Source organism: Emys orbicularis, chromosome 16 (assembly GCF_028017835.1).
Source record: "Emys orbicularis isolate rEmyOrb1 chromosome 16, rEmyOrb1.hap1, whole genome shotgun sequence".
In the NCBI taxonomy this organism is placed as follows: Eukaryota; Metazoa; Chordata; order Testudines; family Emydidae; genus Emys; species Emys orbicularis.
The window spans coordinates 25841319-25854980 of NC_088698.1; the positions used below are offsets into that span (position 1 = coordinate 25841319).

At 41.6% G+C, this 13662-nt stretch overlaps 1 protein-coding gene across 3 annotated transcripts in view; it reads left to right on the top strand.

Moving 5' to 3' along the window:
* The window catches only part of PITPNM2 (phosphatidylinositol transfer protein membrane associated 2), a 96494-nt gene that overhangs the window by 27073 nt on the left and 55759 nt on the right, over window positions 1-13662 (top strand). For all 3 annotated transcript variants that reach the window (XM_065417677.1, XM_065417676.1, XM_065417678.1), the window contains exons 2-4: window positions 468-682; window positions 1693-1814; window positions 3566-3799. In XM_065417677.1, the coding sequence (XP_065273749.1) occupies window positions 468-682; window positions 1693-1814; window positions 3566-3799 (571 nt within the window). The remainder of the gene's footprint in view (window positions 1-467; window positions 683-1692; window positions 1815-3565; window positions 3800-13662) is intronic.

Below are 13662 nucleotides of genomic sequence, written 5' to 3' on the forward strand. Positions count from 1 at the left end.
GTGTCTAATAGACCATACCTGCTTTCCTGCTTTGGTCAGTGGATAAATAAGATGACCCAGTAGGTCTCTTCCATTTATAATCTCTCTGATTCTGGGGGTAGCATGTGGTAATATGAGACCATTGGGTGACTCTGCAGTGAGGAAGTTCTGTGCAGGAATGGTGTCCCTAGCCTCTGTTTGCCAGAAACTGTGACTGAGCGACAGGGGATGGATCACTTGATGATTGCCTGTTATATTTATTCCCTCTGGGGCACCTAGCACTGGTCACTGTCAGAAGACAGGATACTGGGCTAGATGGATTTTTTGTCTGACCCAGAAGGGCCATTCGTATGTGTTGGTGGTTAGTGGCTGTTGTTGAATATCAGTCAGTTCATGTAGGGGAAATGCCATCTCTCATGTTAATGTGCTTTGAGCAAGTGGTATGTAAAATGTGTATGAGTAAAAACAGTGGTGTCTTTTCCTTTCAGAAAAAGAGCAGAGAAGAGACATGTGGAGAAGGCAGTGGAGTGGAGATCCTGGAGAATAGGCCATACACAGATGGTCCTGGTGGCATTGGGCAGTATACCCATAAAGTGTACCATATTGGTATGCATATACCCAGTTGGTTTCGGTCTATCCTGCCAAAGGCAGCTTTAAGAGTTGAAGAGGAGTCATGGAATGCATATCCTTACACAAGGACAAGGTACTATTCCATGTAGCCCTCCCTAGATTTTGAAAGGAACTGAATATCACTTTACTTGCCATGACTGAGTCACAATGACATCTCTTGTGTTTCCATGAACATTCTTTAGGGAAACATTGGAGCCAAGTCCTGAAATCCTTACTCAGTCCTCAGAGATTTGTGTGAGCAGGCTGTGTGAGGACTTCGGGATTTGGCCCATTGTCTAAAAGTGTAAGCCCAGTTGTGCACCAAAGTGTGGAAAATCATTAATGTTTTACACAGAGTCTTGTGTGTCACACTGCATGTTCCACTAATTGTTGCAAATATCTGATAGTTAACTTAGATTATATTTAAATGTATGTGAAGATGGCAAGGTCAGCATGTCAAATACTGCCTAGTAAAAGTGAAATTGGATTTGCATCCCGACCCTGTTCTAGGTTGGAGAGTCGGAGAAGTGGAAGAGAGAGAGATTTAAGGATAGAAATAAAAATAATAGATACTTTGGAGGTTCTCAGATATTAACATGCTGGGGGCTTTATTATTATTATTGATTATTTTATTGATTATATATTTATTAATTTTTAAAAAAAGAAATAACCCTACACCTAGCAGAGATTTTAATCCCCAAAAGGGAAGAGAGCCAAATACTCCATGAGGCCCCCTAGGGACTTTGGCATTGCCATTCACTGTATTTGGAAGGCATTCAGATATTAGCGTGATGGGCAGCAGTCACTTTTAGCCTAATATCGGAGATAATCTGTGGTCTTGGAGTCTTAGTGTAGCAGAGCATTCCCATATAAACCATATCCTGAGGCCATGCTCTGGCCTTAAGAACAAAATGTTAACACAGCAAAATCACTGGCTCCTTTTTTGTACATGCAGATTGCATCTTAAATGGTATTTAAAGCAAAACATGACCGAGAAATGGCCTGGATTCGCAACCGGTATTTAGGTGTCTGTTATGAAAGCACTTCTCTACTACATCAAGTCTAATAGGCTTTAGTCTAAGCTTCATTACTCTTCTCTTCCAGGTATACGTGTCCTTTTGTGGAGAAATTCTCTATTGATATTGAAACGTATTATAAAGCCGATCCAGGGGATCATGTCAATGTATTCAGCCTTTCTCCTGCAGAAAAAAGACAGACAATTCTTGGTGAATATCACTTTTCCCCTCACTTTTTCTTCTATCCTGCCTATTGATTGCTACACAGAAGTTTTTATAGTAATTTTTCTTAGGGGAAGAAGCATTGTCTAATGGTTACAAAAAAGAACTGGTAACTAGGAGCTCTGTTCCTGGCCCTGCTGCAGACTATGTGTGACGCTAGGCAAATCACTTAATTTTTTCCATCTGTCTCCATTTTTCCAACTGTAAATGGGGCTAATACTTTCCTGCCTCATTTGGATGCTGTGAGGACTAAGCCTTCTTAAAGGGCTTTGAGATACCAGATAGAGCTATCAAAGGGGAAAGGATTGCTATTTTTAAATAATGTTATAATAATACATTTTCTTTGTATGGGAAAACATTGTTCCTGTGTAAACTTTCAAAACATATGAAGGATCTTCCCCCTTTCTCCCCAGTACCATCTCAGCACTGGCCAACATTTCAGCATTAAATTCCCATTTGCACCCTTTTGGGCAGATCCGTTTATTGAGCCTTACAAAGGACTTCAATGTGAAGAAGGCAAAAGGGGGCATTTTGTGAAAAGGCCAAAAATGGCAAGTGTCATCCTGATTCCTGCCGCTTGTATTTCCTCCTGGCCAGTCCCTATGGCATAAGCAGTAGACCCATTGTGTCGGAGTTAGTGCTAGCTATTATAGTTACACACCATTAAAGCATCACTTGCTTATGAAACTACTGACACTCTCATGGATTGATTTGAGTTTTGCCTGGCCTTCTTTTAGGAACTGTGAGATTAGCAAGCACAGTATCCCAGTGATGGGAAGAAGGACACCTAGTGGTTGCTGTACCTTTTTTCTTAGCCACTCCTGAAACGCTGCCTATCAGTGGGCAAAGATAGTATCTAAGGTGCAATTTTACTGTTTAATTTCTGTAGGCTTGACATTTTTTGTTATTTTCAGCCTGGATTAGTGTGTTCTCATCACTAAATGTCAAACCTGCCTGATCAGCCTTTGTGTACTAAATTGACTCTATATAAGAATGATTTGAGTCACGTTCCTTCATACAGAACTTATTGAAAGGCCTGTCAATTCTGAGGGAATAACTGAGATATATAACCGCTTCAGATGGAAGTTTAGATGCCTCTAACAATGTTTTCTGATCTCAGGATTATTTACAGACCTTTTAGGATGCATTCATTAGTTCAGCTACAGTTGCTTGGTCCCCCTTATCACAAAAATATTCATTAAATAATTTTTAGACTTCAAAGAAAGAAAATTCAGATTACATATTGTCCATAGCACAACATCAGCAAATGAGAAGTAAACCAGTAACATCACTGTGATGTTCTGCAATGATACCATATTCAGTGGCTAGTCTCTGTTCTATGATATTATTAGAAAAGAACTGTTGAATTGTAAGCTTCTAAATTTAGGCAGAGCTACAGCATTGTGGTGGCATGAGAGGAGCTGAAGGGTGAAATATACAAAAACTCTTTTTACAGCTGAAAAGATGTAACAGATCTGCCAAAATACCCTCGGTTTACAAAATCTTTGGGCAAAAATATCCATTTGCTAAGACTGCATGTGAGTTCTCCAGGCATTGTCAACATCACTGTGCAGCAGAATTGTATAAACAGTTTAAATATCAGTTGTTTAAGGGAAAATACAAAGGAGCTAAATTGCTTTAATGTTTCTGATAGACACCAAAGCGATTTTTAAAAGTGTTATTTTATAGTTATGCAGAAAGAGAAAACTTTTTAAAAACTTTGTGTTTTCTGCCTTTAGATCCAATTGATATTGTTAAAGATCCTATCCCACCACATGAATACAAGTCAGAAGAGGATCCAAAGCTTTATAAATCTGTGAAGACTAAAAGAGGGCCATTGTCAGAGGACTGGATTGAGGGGTACAAGAACAACCCTGGGAAATATCCAATCATGTGTGCATATAAACTGTGCAAAGTGGAGTTCAGATACTGGGGGATGCAGTCCAAAATCGAGAGGTTTATCCACGACGTTGGTGAGTAATTGTAGTCTTGTACGTGCTGTCAAAATTTTAACATTGTTTTTAGCATTTCTGAGTCAGAGTGCAGCAGCATGTTACATAAACAGATGTGCCCAGTTTTCATGTGTGGATGCCTTAAGAGGTCACTGGGCTACTCAGATTAACACTTGGCACAGAATCCTGTGCATATAACATAAGAGATGCCCTTAAAAGAGATTTTGACAGGGCCATGCAGGATGGCTGTGGGACTGCCCAGAGTACTCAGCATCATTCCCGTTGATTGCAGTCAGACTGTGTGTGGACCCTAACCATGTTTGGTCATAGCTGTATCCTGGAAAATGTTGGGCAGGGCCTTAATCCTCTGAAAAAAGGATTCATCTGTCACAAATCTAACAAACACTTTCAAAGGTCTGTTGGTTTTCCTTAGAATGGGCCAAATCCTCAGGTGCCTCCCAAACACAAGTAAATGGGCCTTGCAGAGGAGCCTGCCACAGGGCTCAGTGGAGGGGGGTGGGGAATCTCCACTCTGCCCCACACTTTCAGAGCTGCTCTCTCTCTCAGGCCTCCTTGCTTCCCTTCTGAGTGGGAGGAGGGTTGGCCAGTGGCTCTGCATAGTCACAAATCTCTCAGTCCTCCATGATGCACCACTGAAGGCTCTCTGTCCTCTTGTGATTATAATTAAATGTGGTTCAGTGACAATTCTCAGCTACAGTAAAGGTACCACACTGATTAGCATGTGCATTCTTGCGTCGGTGCCTCTAAAGGAGGCCAGCTTGTGTTTTTGTCAGAGGACTAGCTAAATGGATGCTGTACATGGCAGGACGATGGCAGCAGCATTGGTAATAATTTGTGCTTTGGCTTTGCAAAAAATCTGTAACATAATTGAGACAGTTTTTGCGCCACGCCACAATAGGCAGGATGTACGACTGGTCTGAAAAGAGATGAAATGGTTCCTTAAAACAGTGAAATCTGCCAAGTGTCCTTCCCAAGAATCCAGGCTATAGGGGGCCCTACTACATAGGGGGCCTAGAAGGTTGCTTGCTCAGAACATGCACATTCAATGATCTAGAAATGTTGTACTGATTAGATGCATTATCATTAAGTACAGAGTGATGGCACTGATGCGTGTTAAATAAGGCTATTGGTCATCAATTGCAGTGCTAACTAAATGGCCAGTGCAGCCCCATAATTTCTTCTTTCTAGTAGGGATTCTGTGGTTTTACTGATGTTTCCAGTCACTGTAAGGTCTCAAATGCCAAGTTTTAGCACTTTGACAGTGAATTGTGAACGCATTGGTACTGGTTAACACTGCTTTCTAACCTCTCCTCTGCATTAGAAAATTGCAAAGCTAATGCAAAAACAATCAAACAAACCCCCCTCTACCTGCTACTGAGCCATTCCAGTTGTATCTCATTTGCAGGTACACTTTCAGATGGGTCATTTTCCCTCCTTGCTTTCCAGCTGCTCTAGTTTTGATTGGATTGAATTTCCCTGGGTTTGCCTGCTGGGGACAATTACTGGGACATGCACCATAGGGAGTAGGTGGAATAAGGTAATCCATTTGGAAAATACATCTCACTTTTTCTTCCAACAGCTGATCTCAAATTTTAGACCCTTCATTAGTTTGTCGGTATAGAGTAGGAGGCACTTCAGTTTGTGCTAGATGAAGTGAAGACATGATGACCTTTAAACGTTTAGAGATTTGGTTCAGTTTGGGTGAACACCCTGTAATTTATTTGCTTATCCAAACTGTCCAAAACTTTGAGTCTGCAAAATCATGCCTTGTGAGAACAGGCTTTCTTGCAGGAGTTTGGAACTTCCCATCTCTGCCCAAACCCATACGTGCTGATGCTCCCAAAAACGGGGGTGGGGAAAAACAGAAACAGGATTTTGGAAAACAGTTCACCATTTAAATTTATTTATTTATTGAGGCTCAGAAGTTTAATTTGCTTTGGGTCTCAGTTTGGGGCAACAATTGGGGATAGTCTTACATTAGCGCAAGAGAATTCAGTTGGGGGATCCACCACAGGTTTTTATAATGAGCCCAGTCTAGGCTGGGAGAGAGCTGTGGGAGTCTGCTGAGTGCCAAGTGGCTACCCAGGCAATGCAGAGGTGGTAAATGACACTTACAGTTAAGTACCTCGTGTTATCAAGTAAAATTTCAGTGTTCTTTTAAGAGTTCCCAGCTACCTGAAACAAAACTGTACTAAACCCCAGCTCTTGCTTACTTTAAAACTCTGTGTAAAAATGCGCTAAATTCTTGGCTTAGAGAAGGTGGGAAGTAGAGGGCAGTGAATGTGTGCATGCTAACCAACAGATGTCTCAGAAATTATATGTGTGAGTGCTGGGAAAAAGGACAGATAATCCAAGATTTTAGTAATTACACTAAAACACAATCATTAAAATGGAAATGAAGATGCCAGATGTAATGTCCTAATTCAAATGTATATACTGAAAGCCCTTGGATTCCATTAAGTAATGACATCCAGCTTCTGTTCACGCTACATTTTCCTACGTTATCTGCACAGTCGTTCCTTCCTATTGGCAAAGCTTCTTTGAATTGATTCTGCCCGCTCATACAGAACGACTGTGGTACTGCTTACACTAGTTAGCATTGGTCCCATTGTTTGTAATCATACTGTCTTTTCCATATTAGTTATCTCAGGAGCACTGTTACAGTCCATTCACTAGCCTCGGTAGCAGGTATCGAGTGCTCTGCTAGAGCCATTTTGGTTTTACTTTGTCCATAACCCGAGGCTCTTGGCCAGTCTTTCAGTCTGGTGTGGACGAATTGTTCCTCTCTGACAGACCGTACTATAGATGGCTCTTACACTATAACAAACCCCCTCAGTATATTGGGGAAATGAGTTAATTTCATCTCTGTCACAAAACATGGCAACAAAATAAAATGAGCCCTTTTTATCTGGAAAATGAAGAGGAAGTATATGGCCCTTTCCATTATTCATAAATAGGATTGGCAGAATTGTTTTTTTTCATGATTTCAACTGATAGTATCAATGTTTATATTTAAGCATTTTTTTTTATTTGTTATCAATTTACATTTTCATTGTGTGAAATTATGGGAGGTGTCAGACAGTAGTGTGGGGCCAGACAGCAATTGTTTAATGTCTGAGGATGTTGAGATTCAAAACATTAAAGCTTTATAACTGTTAAAACACAAATTGTCAACATCACAAGTCAAAATATACAAAATAAATATCCTTAAACCAAACGCTAATAACTTCTCAAGCAGCATTTTTCTTTCTTTGCCTATCTGTAAAATATGATTATTATCGATGGAAATATTGTTCATTGGTTTGCTTGTGTTGGGTGAAATTGATGTTTACTGACATTTAGCAATAAAAATGTAATCTTTCCAATCCTTTTCATAAAGGAGCTTTGCATAAGTTAAATTGTGGTCTCTTGGAAAGATGGCTCTTGTATATTTCCTAAAATACTTCATTCAGTCTCTTGTTGATCCAGCCGTTGCAGTGAGCCATATCATCTGATTGTCTGCCACTCAGGCTCCTTACCGCTGTGTTTTATTGATATAAATGATGCCTCTTTGATCTGAAGTAACTTTAAGTTGCATAAAATAGGAGAGGTCTTTGAAGCAGAGTGAGAAAATTGAATGAAGAGTGGAAATTAAAAGTTGGGTATTTGTGGGAGATGGATAGCCTTGCTTAACAGCCCTGGATGCAATACTTGCCTTTTGTTAACATGTTTCCTTGGTACTGGTAACAGTTTAGAGGATGTGCTTGTTGTCTCAGGCCAAATTGGTAATAGCAAAATAGCAAAATCACAATGTAGAAGTAAACTCTAATTCGGGGGAGGGTTTAAACTGTACTCAGACCTCGCACTTCTCTTGTGTTTTTCTCTGAGGACCTTTTTTCATCCCAAATTCCCTATTATCCTCATTTTACAGATGGGGAAGCTTACACATGGAACCGTAAAGTGACTTGTCCATGGTCAACAGTCAGCAGCAGAACTGGGAGTGGACTGCAGGAGTTCAGACTCCTAATTCTCTGCACTCTGGAGTTATTTAGACTGTGTTCCGTAATGACGTACAATAGAAAGTTCGGGGAAAGAGTTGAAAGAGGAGAAAACATTAGTTTAGTTAAAAATAGGAAAATTATAATGTGTGGTTGACTTACTAAGAGGCTAGATAAGGAAGGGAATGGCTGTGAGAGAGGCCGTTGAAATGTTCTCAGTCTCTGATTGAACATAGAAGTCATTTGTTAACTAATTGGACAGTCGCTTTGTTATCTGACATCTTGAGACATTCACTGAAAATGTGGGCTATTAATCTAGTCTGCTGTGCTAATTGAATGTGCTTTGGAGTGAACCCCAAAGAGTTTAATTACATTAATGGTGCACAATGTTGTACAAGTTTAGGATTTTTGCCATTCCCACTCAGTTGGTACCCTTTGTACATGGGTTATATTTCTTTTGTTTTTCATAAACAAATCAGTGATGATGTATCTTAAGACTATATAAATGTGTATGCCAGTGCTGATAACTTGAGAATTTTCTGGATAAGTTCGTATTTTTCTGAGAAGTTTTGCATCACTTAAATTTTCTCTGTAAAGTACTCATCTAGTAATGTCTTATCCAATGCCCATTTAAGTCTATGGAAGGGCTCCTATATATTGGCCAGCCCTTACAGCTTGATATGTACAAGTGTTGGCATCTCCTCTAAGCTTGTGTTTTAATAGATTGCAGCTGGAGGATCAGACATAACCATGTCATTTTGCTTTGTGAGTAGCCTAAATAAGGGAAACTGGGGGGAAATAAACACACAACTTCAGGGTTACATTTTATCAGAAATGTTCAAGCAACTAGAACTGTTCGGACAAGGTTATGGTATCTGTTGTGGCTATCAAGGAAATAAAGTGCCAACACAAGGGAAATCAGACGTCCTTTATCTGCAGCCAGGAAATTGCAAGTGTGTTATAAAATGCTTGGGACGCGTCACTCTTGTGTGTAAAAACAACTGCCCAGATATACTTAGATTCTGCAGTGTTTTTATGTTATACTTGGATTGTTTGTGGTTTTACTTTAAATAGAAAAAGCAAACCCTGAACTATGAAGAGAGATCTTTAGCCACAGACAGAGCCCTCCAATGGCTCCACACTGGTTGAATTCTAGAAGTATTATTATAATTTGACTGTAACAGAGTTAGCTGGGATGACAAGTTTGAAAGACAAGTGATTAAACGTCCACCGCCTGCTGATAATCACAAGGGATGATCTGTCCTAAAACAGTGGAAAATATTACAATTAAATCAACTCAGAGATACTAGTCTTTTCTTAACTCAAAAATACGGCAATATTATTTGTTTTAGTCAAAACGTTGCACTCCCTGGAGAGTTAATAAAACCACACTAACTATTATTAGTATGTAGGCTGAAGAGGTATTTGGTGCTTATCCATAAAGAGACTGTTCCTGCATTTCTTTCATAGGCCGAATTCACATTGACTTTAGTGGGTGTCTTGCCTGCATAAGGACAAATAGGGTTGTGCTCATTCCATAAATGAAGGTGAGAACTGGAATGAGACAAGCCAGGGCTTTGTGACAATTTGTTCTCTATAAATTTCTCAAGATGAAAATCAATTCTGATTCTCCCTTACTGTTCGTCTTTTTTATGAGAAAAAGAGAGCTCTTTGGGAGACTACATGGTAGCACTAGCTTTTCTTCATGTTATTGGACCAGTCTGTTGCATTCCAATCTACGGATATGTCTATACTGAGGCTGGGAGAGTGCTTCCCAGCTTGACTAGACAGGATCAAGCTCCCATGCAGGGCCGACTCTAGCATTTTTGCCGCCCCAAGCACCAAAACAAAACAAAAACAAAAAACCGCGATCGGCGGCAGCTCTACCACCGCTTCATTCTACAGCGGCAATTCGGTGGCAGGTCCTTCGCTCCGAGAGGGAGTGATGGCCCCGCCACCGAATGTCTGGACGTGCCGCCCCCCTCTTCATTGGCCGCCCCAGGCACCTGCTTGCTATGCTGGTGCCTGGAGCCGGCCCTGCTCCCATGCTCTAAAAATAGCAGTGTAGCTGGGGTTAACATGGTGGTGGCTCGGGTTAGCCACCCAGGGATGGTGTCCTTAGCCTCTGTTTACCAGAAGCTGGGAATGGGCAGTAGGGGTTGGATCACTTGATGATTACCTGTTCTGTTAATTCCTTCTGGGGCACCAGCATTGGCCACTGTCGTCAGACAGGATACTGGGCTAGATGGACCTTTAGTCTGACCCAGTAGGGCCGTTCTTAAGTACATACCCCCTAGGGGTCCAGGCGGGTTCGTACTCACAGGGCTAGCCCAAGCAGCCCACCCATGCTACCCCTGGCTACACTGTTATTTTAGTGCATTAGCTCAAGCCAGGCTAGTGCATGTAAGTCTACTTGAGTTGGGAAACATGCTGCCAACTGCAGTGTAGATGTACCTTAAAAGTGTCAAAAGTGAAAGAAAACAATTCAGTAAAGGTTACATCCATCTAGTTCAGCAAACCTGACCCTGACCCATATTACCATGTGATAGTGGTTTGCTCAGCAGTGTCTGTTGCAACGTTCTAGGTTGTTCCAGCTCTGTTCTGTAAAAATAGCATCATGGAGTTCCATGGTTATTTGCTCTTATTGACTCTAGATCACATTTGCCCAGCTTAAAAGTAAAATGCTTTTTGTTCTGACAGCCCCAGAAAGTTCTCCTGGGATCTGGCAGTGGAACTGGGAATCCCTTCGTGCATAGGGAGGATGGTCTTGTGGTTAAGCCACTGGACAGACACTCAAAGTCAGGGTTCAATTCCCAGTTGAGCCACAGACTTCCTTTGTGACTTCGGAAAGGTTACATGGTCCCTCTGTGCCACAGTTCTCAAGCTGCCACGATATTATTTTTCTACCGCAGAGGGGTGTTGAGGATAAATTCAGTGATGTTTGTGATATGCTCAAATATTGTGGCAGTGGGGGCCAGGTAAGAACTTAGACCATGGACAGCAAGAAAGATTCTTTCCGGAGGTCAAATTGTACACTGCCTCCAGATCTTGTCCTGTGCCTGAGAGAGCCATGCCCAGCTTAATTGTCCTGTCCCAGGTTGAGTCTTCAGCCTGGCAGATAGAAAAAAACATTTATTTACTGGTTAAATGAAAACTTTTGGTCTGGAATGACAGACACACAATAAACAGGGAGCCCCGCAATGTCATTTTCAAAAGAATAGTGCTGTAGGAAGAGGTGATTTAGATCTCCAGCCAAACTGTTCATCCAGTTCTAGTACAGAAGAGGAGGACTGCTCTCTCATTGTTGGGATGGGGGTTATACATGTAATTCCTATAATCTAAGGGAAGGGGAGTGAGACAGGGAGGTGAAGAGGAATTAAAGGAGACTGGCTTACTATCCCATGTGATTTTCTTGGTCCTAATGATTAAAATAAGGTCTGTGATCAGAGCTGTCTGAGCCTTTACACAGAGAGTTTCTGTGAGAGAAGCAGAGCAATTGAGGCATTACTATATCCAGGTTGCATTCAGTAGTGTGAGCAGAGATTGTCATGCTAACGAGCCTCCCGAGTTCTGGAATAGGGGCAGGCAGAGGAAGCAGGCTTCCAACATTGAGATGGAGCTGGAAGGGTCACTGTGATCAGACCAAGCACCCACCCTTTCTCAAGGCGGTTAAGCAATCCGTTTTCAGAGTGCTGCCACCGTCCTAAAAGGTGCCAGTTCCAACCCATAGTAGATCTCAACCACAGCTGTGGCAGAACAGAGCACAATACAGTTGAAACTAGTGAAAGAATTTCTTGGCTATAAACTCTCAGCCACAAAAAAAGGGGGATATGTGACTGGCAGTTTAAGCCTTGTTTATAGCTGCTGAATGTCCAGCTGTTCTTGGGAAAGGCATTGGAGGTGACACCCATAGCTAAAGAGTTCCCCAGCAAGTCCATGACAAATAATCTGATTGGTGAAACAAAATCAAATTGGCCGAGGGTGGGGGGAAATTTGAACAGAATTGAGATGCTAATCACTGCTGCCCTGCCCCCAAAAGGTCACAATGCGGTGGCTAGGACATGCATGTGTTGCATGAAATTACCTCTTGAAAAAGGGCATTGGATGCCTGGCAAGCGCGCACACAACATTGATACACGGCATTGTATTTTGCAAACATAGCCTGAGCATACGGTGAGCTCAGACCGATCTGACACAAGAACCAATGACCCAATATACCGCTGCCTTGTCTTGAGTCATTCTATCAGAGGCAATAAGTGACTTCGTGGTGCTTGGCAAACTGACTGTAGCACCATTATCTGATAGAGAATTCACCAGAATGAATAGCAACAACACTGCCTATGGCTGGAGAGAATGACTTATATGGAAAGAAAGAATCAAATATATGTATAAAAACAATCACAGGGGGTGGGGGGAAGACGTATCAGGTAACGTTACAAATAATTAAAGGGTGCAAGCGACTGAAGGGAGAGGAATGATTTAGGCTGCTACAAAAGGATAGATAACTAAGCAAAAGTAACATTAGACTGAAGATCTGGAAAATCATTGTGGTAGTTAGATTTCTAAGAGTGTAGAATGGCTTTCTTAAGGAAGCTGTGAATATCACTTCAGACAAACAACTAGAAACTGTATTCTGTGGGGAGCAATTCTGCCTTCGGCAGGGGCAGAGGGAGTGGAGGATGGCTTTACTAGGTCTGTCCCATCTCTATTCTCTGTAGGGCTGAGAGAGCCAGTCTTTACCCACGGCCTTGACTGTTTTTCCCCCCTTAATTAATTGTTAATTGGCTTCAATAATCCTGGGGCAGTTCAGTGACCTCTCTGTGGCTCATTATGTCAGAAGCACAATTGTGGCCAGTGATCTTAGGTCAGAGGCCTCATTGGAATGGTGGACTGTCTGCAGAGCTTTCCTGTGTAGTCTCATTCCCACTCAAAATGTGGGGACTCTATACAATAATCGAAGCGCCAGTAACTCTGGACTTCCAATCTCACCTCTGTTGTTTTGGGCAAGTCCCTTAACCCATCTCTGCCTCCGTTTCCCAATATGTAAAGTGGGGATAATGTTATTTATTTGAAGGGTTTGTGAGAATGAATTTGTTAATGTTTGTAAAAGACTTGAAAGTTGGAATGTGCTGTTTGTATGTCCTGTGCATCCATCAGAGATAATCACCAGTTTAAGGGCATGATCTACCATGAGATTTTAAGTAGTCCTCATTGAAAATCCCAAACAATGACATCTGCTTTAAAGTTTAATGTCCTGGTAATGGTGGCCATCATGTTTAACTTTGGAAGAAAGTTTCTGCAGCACAGTCATAAATATTGTTCATGTTTGTGGATGTTTGGAAGGATCTCCCTTTCGGAAATGTGGTGCATTGGAGTAAAATGCTAAATGATGTCATTATCCACTAGATGTTTCTAATGCATCAGTTAAAAAAAAAGCCTGTATGTTGTGAAATAAAGTGTTATTTCCCCTTCTCTCTCTCCTCCTGTGCCACTAGTTTGGAAGCTCATGTTCATTATTCTATTTTGCCCACAAGTAGAGCTGCATGCAATATTCATGGGAAAACCTGATAGCACCGTTTGAAACTCTCCTGGATAGGAAGCCAGGCAAAGCTTTGACCAGGGATATACCTGACCTACACAATTTGGATCCAGACTTCAAACCTCCCAAAATTCAGAGTGTGAGTTGTAGCTGGGTCTGGCTTTTTAGTTAGGCTCATTATATATAGAGAGAGGAGCCAGTCATGAAATCCAGCTCTGGGTTTGGATTATATTAAACCATCCCCAATTTAAATCAGTGGCAAAACTTGCATTGTCTTTAGTGGTCCAGACTCTGGCCCATTGAACGTCTGTGCAGTGTCAGCTTTGGGCCACTGTGGTCAGGGGTTA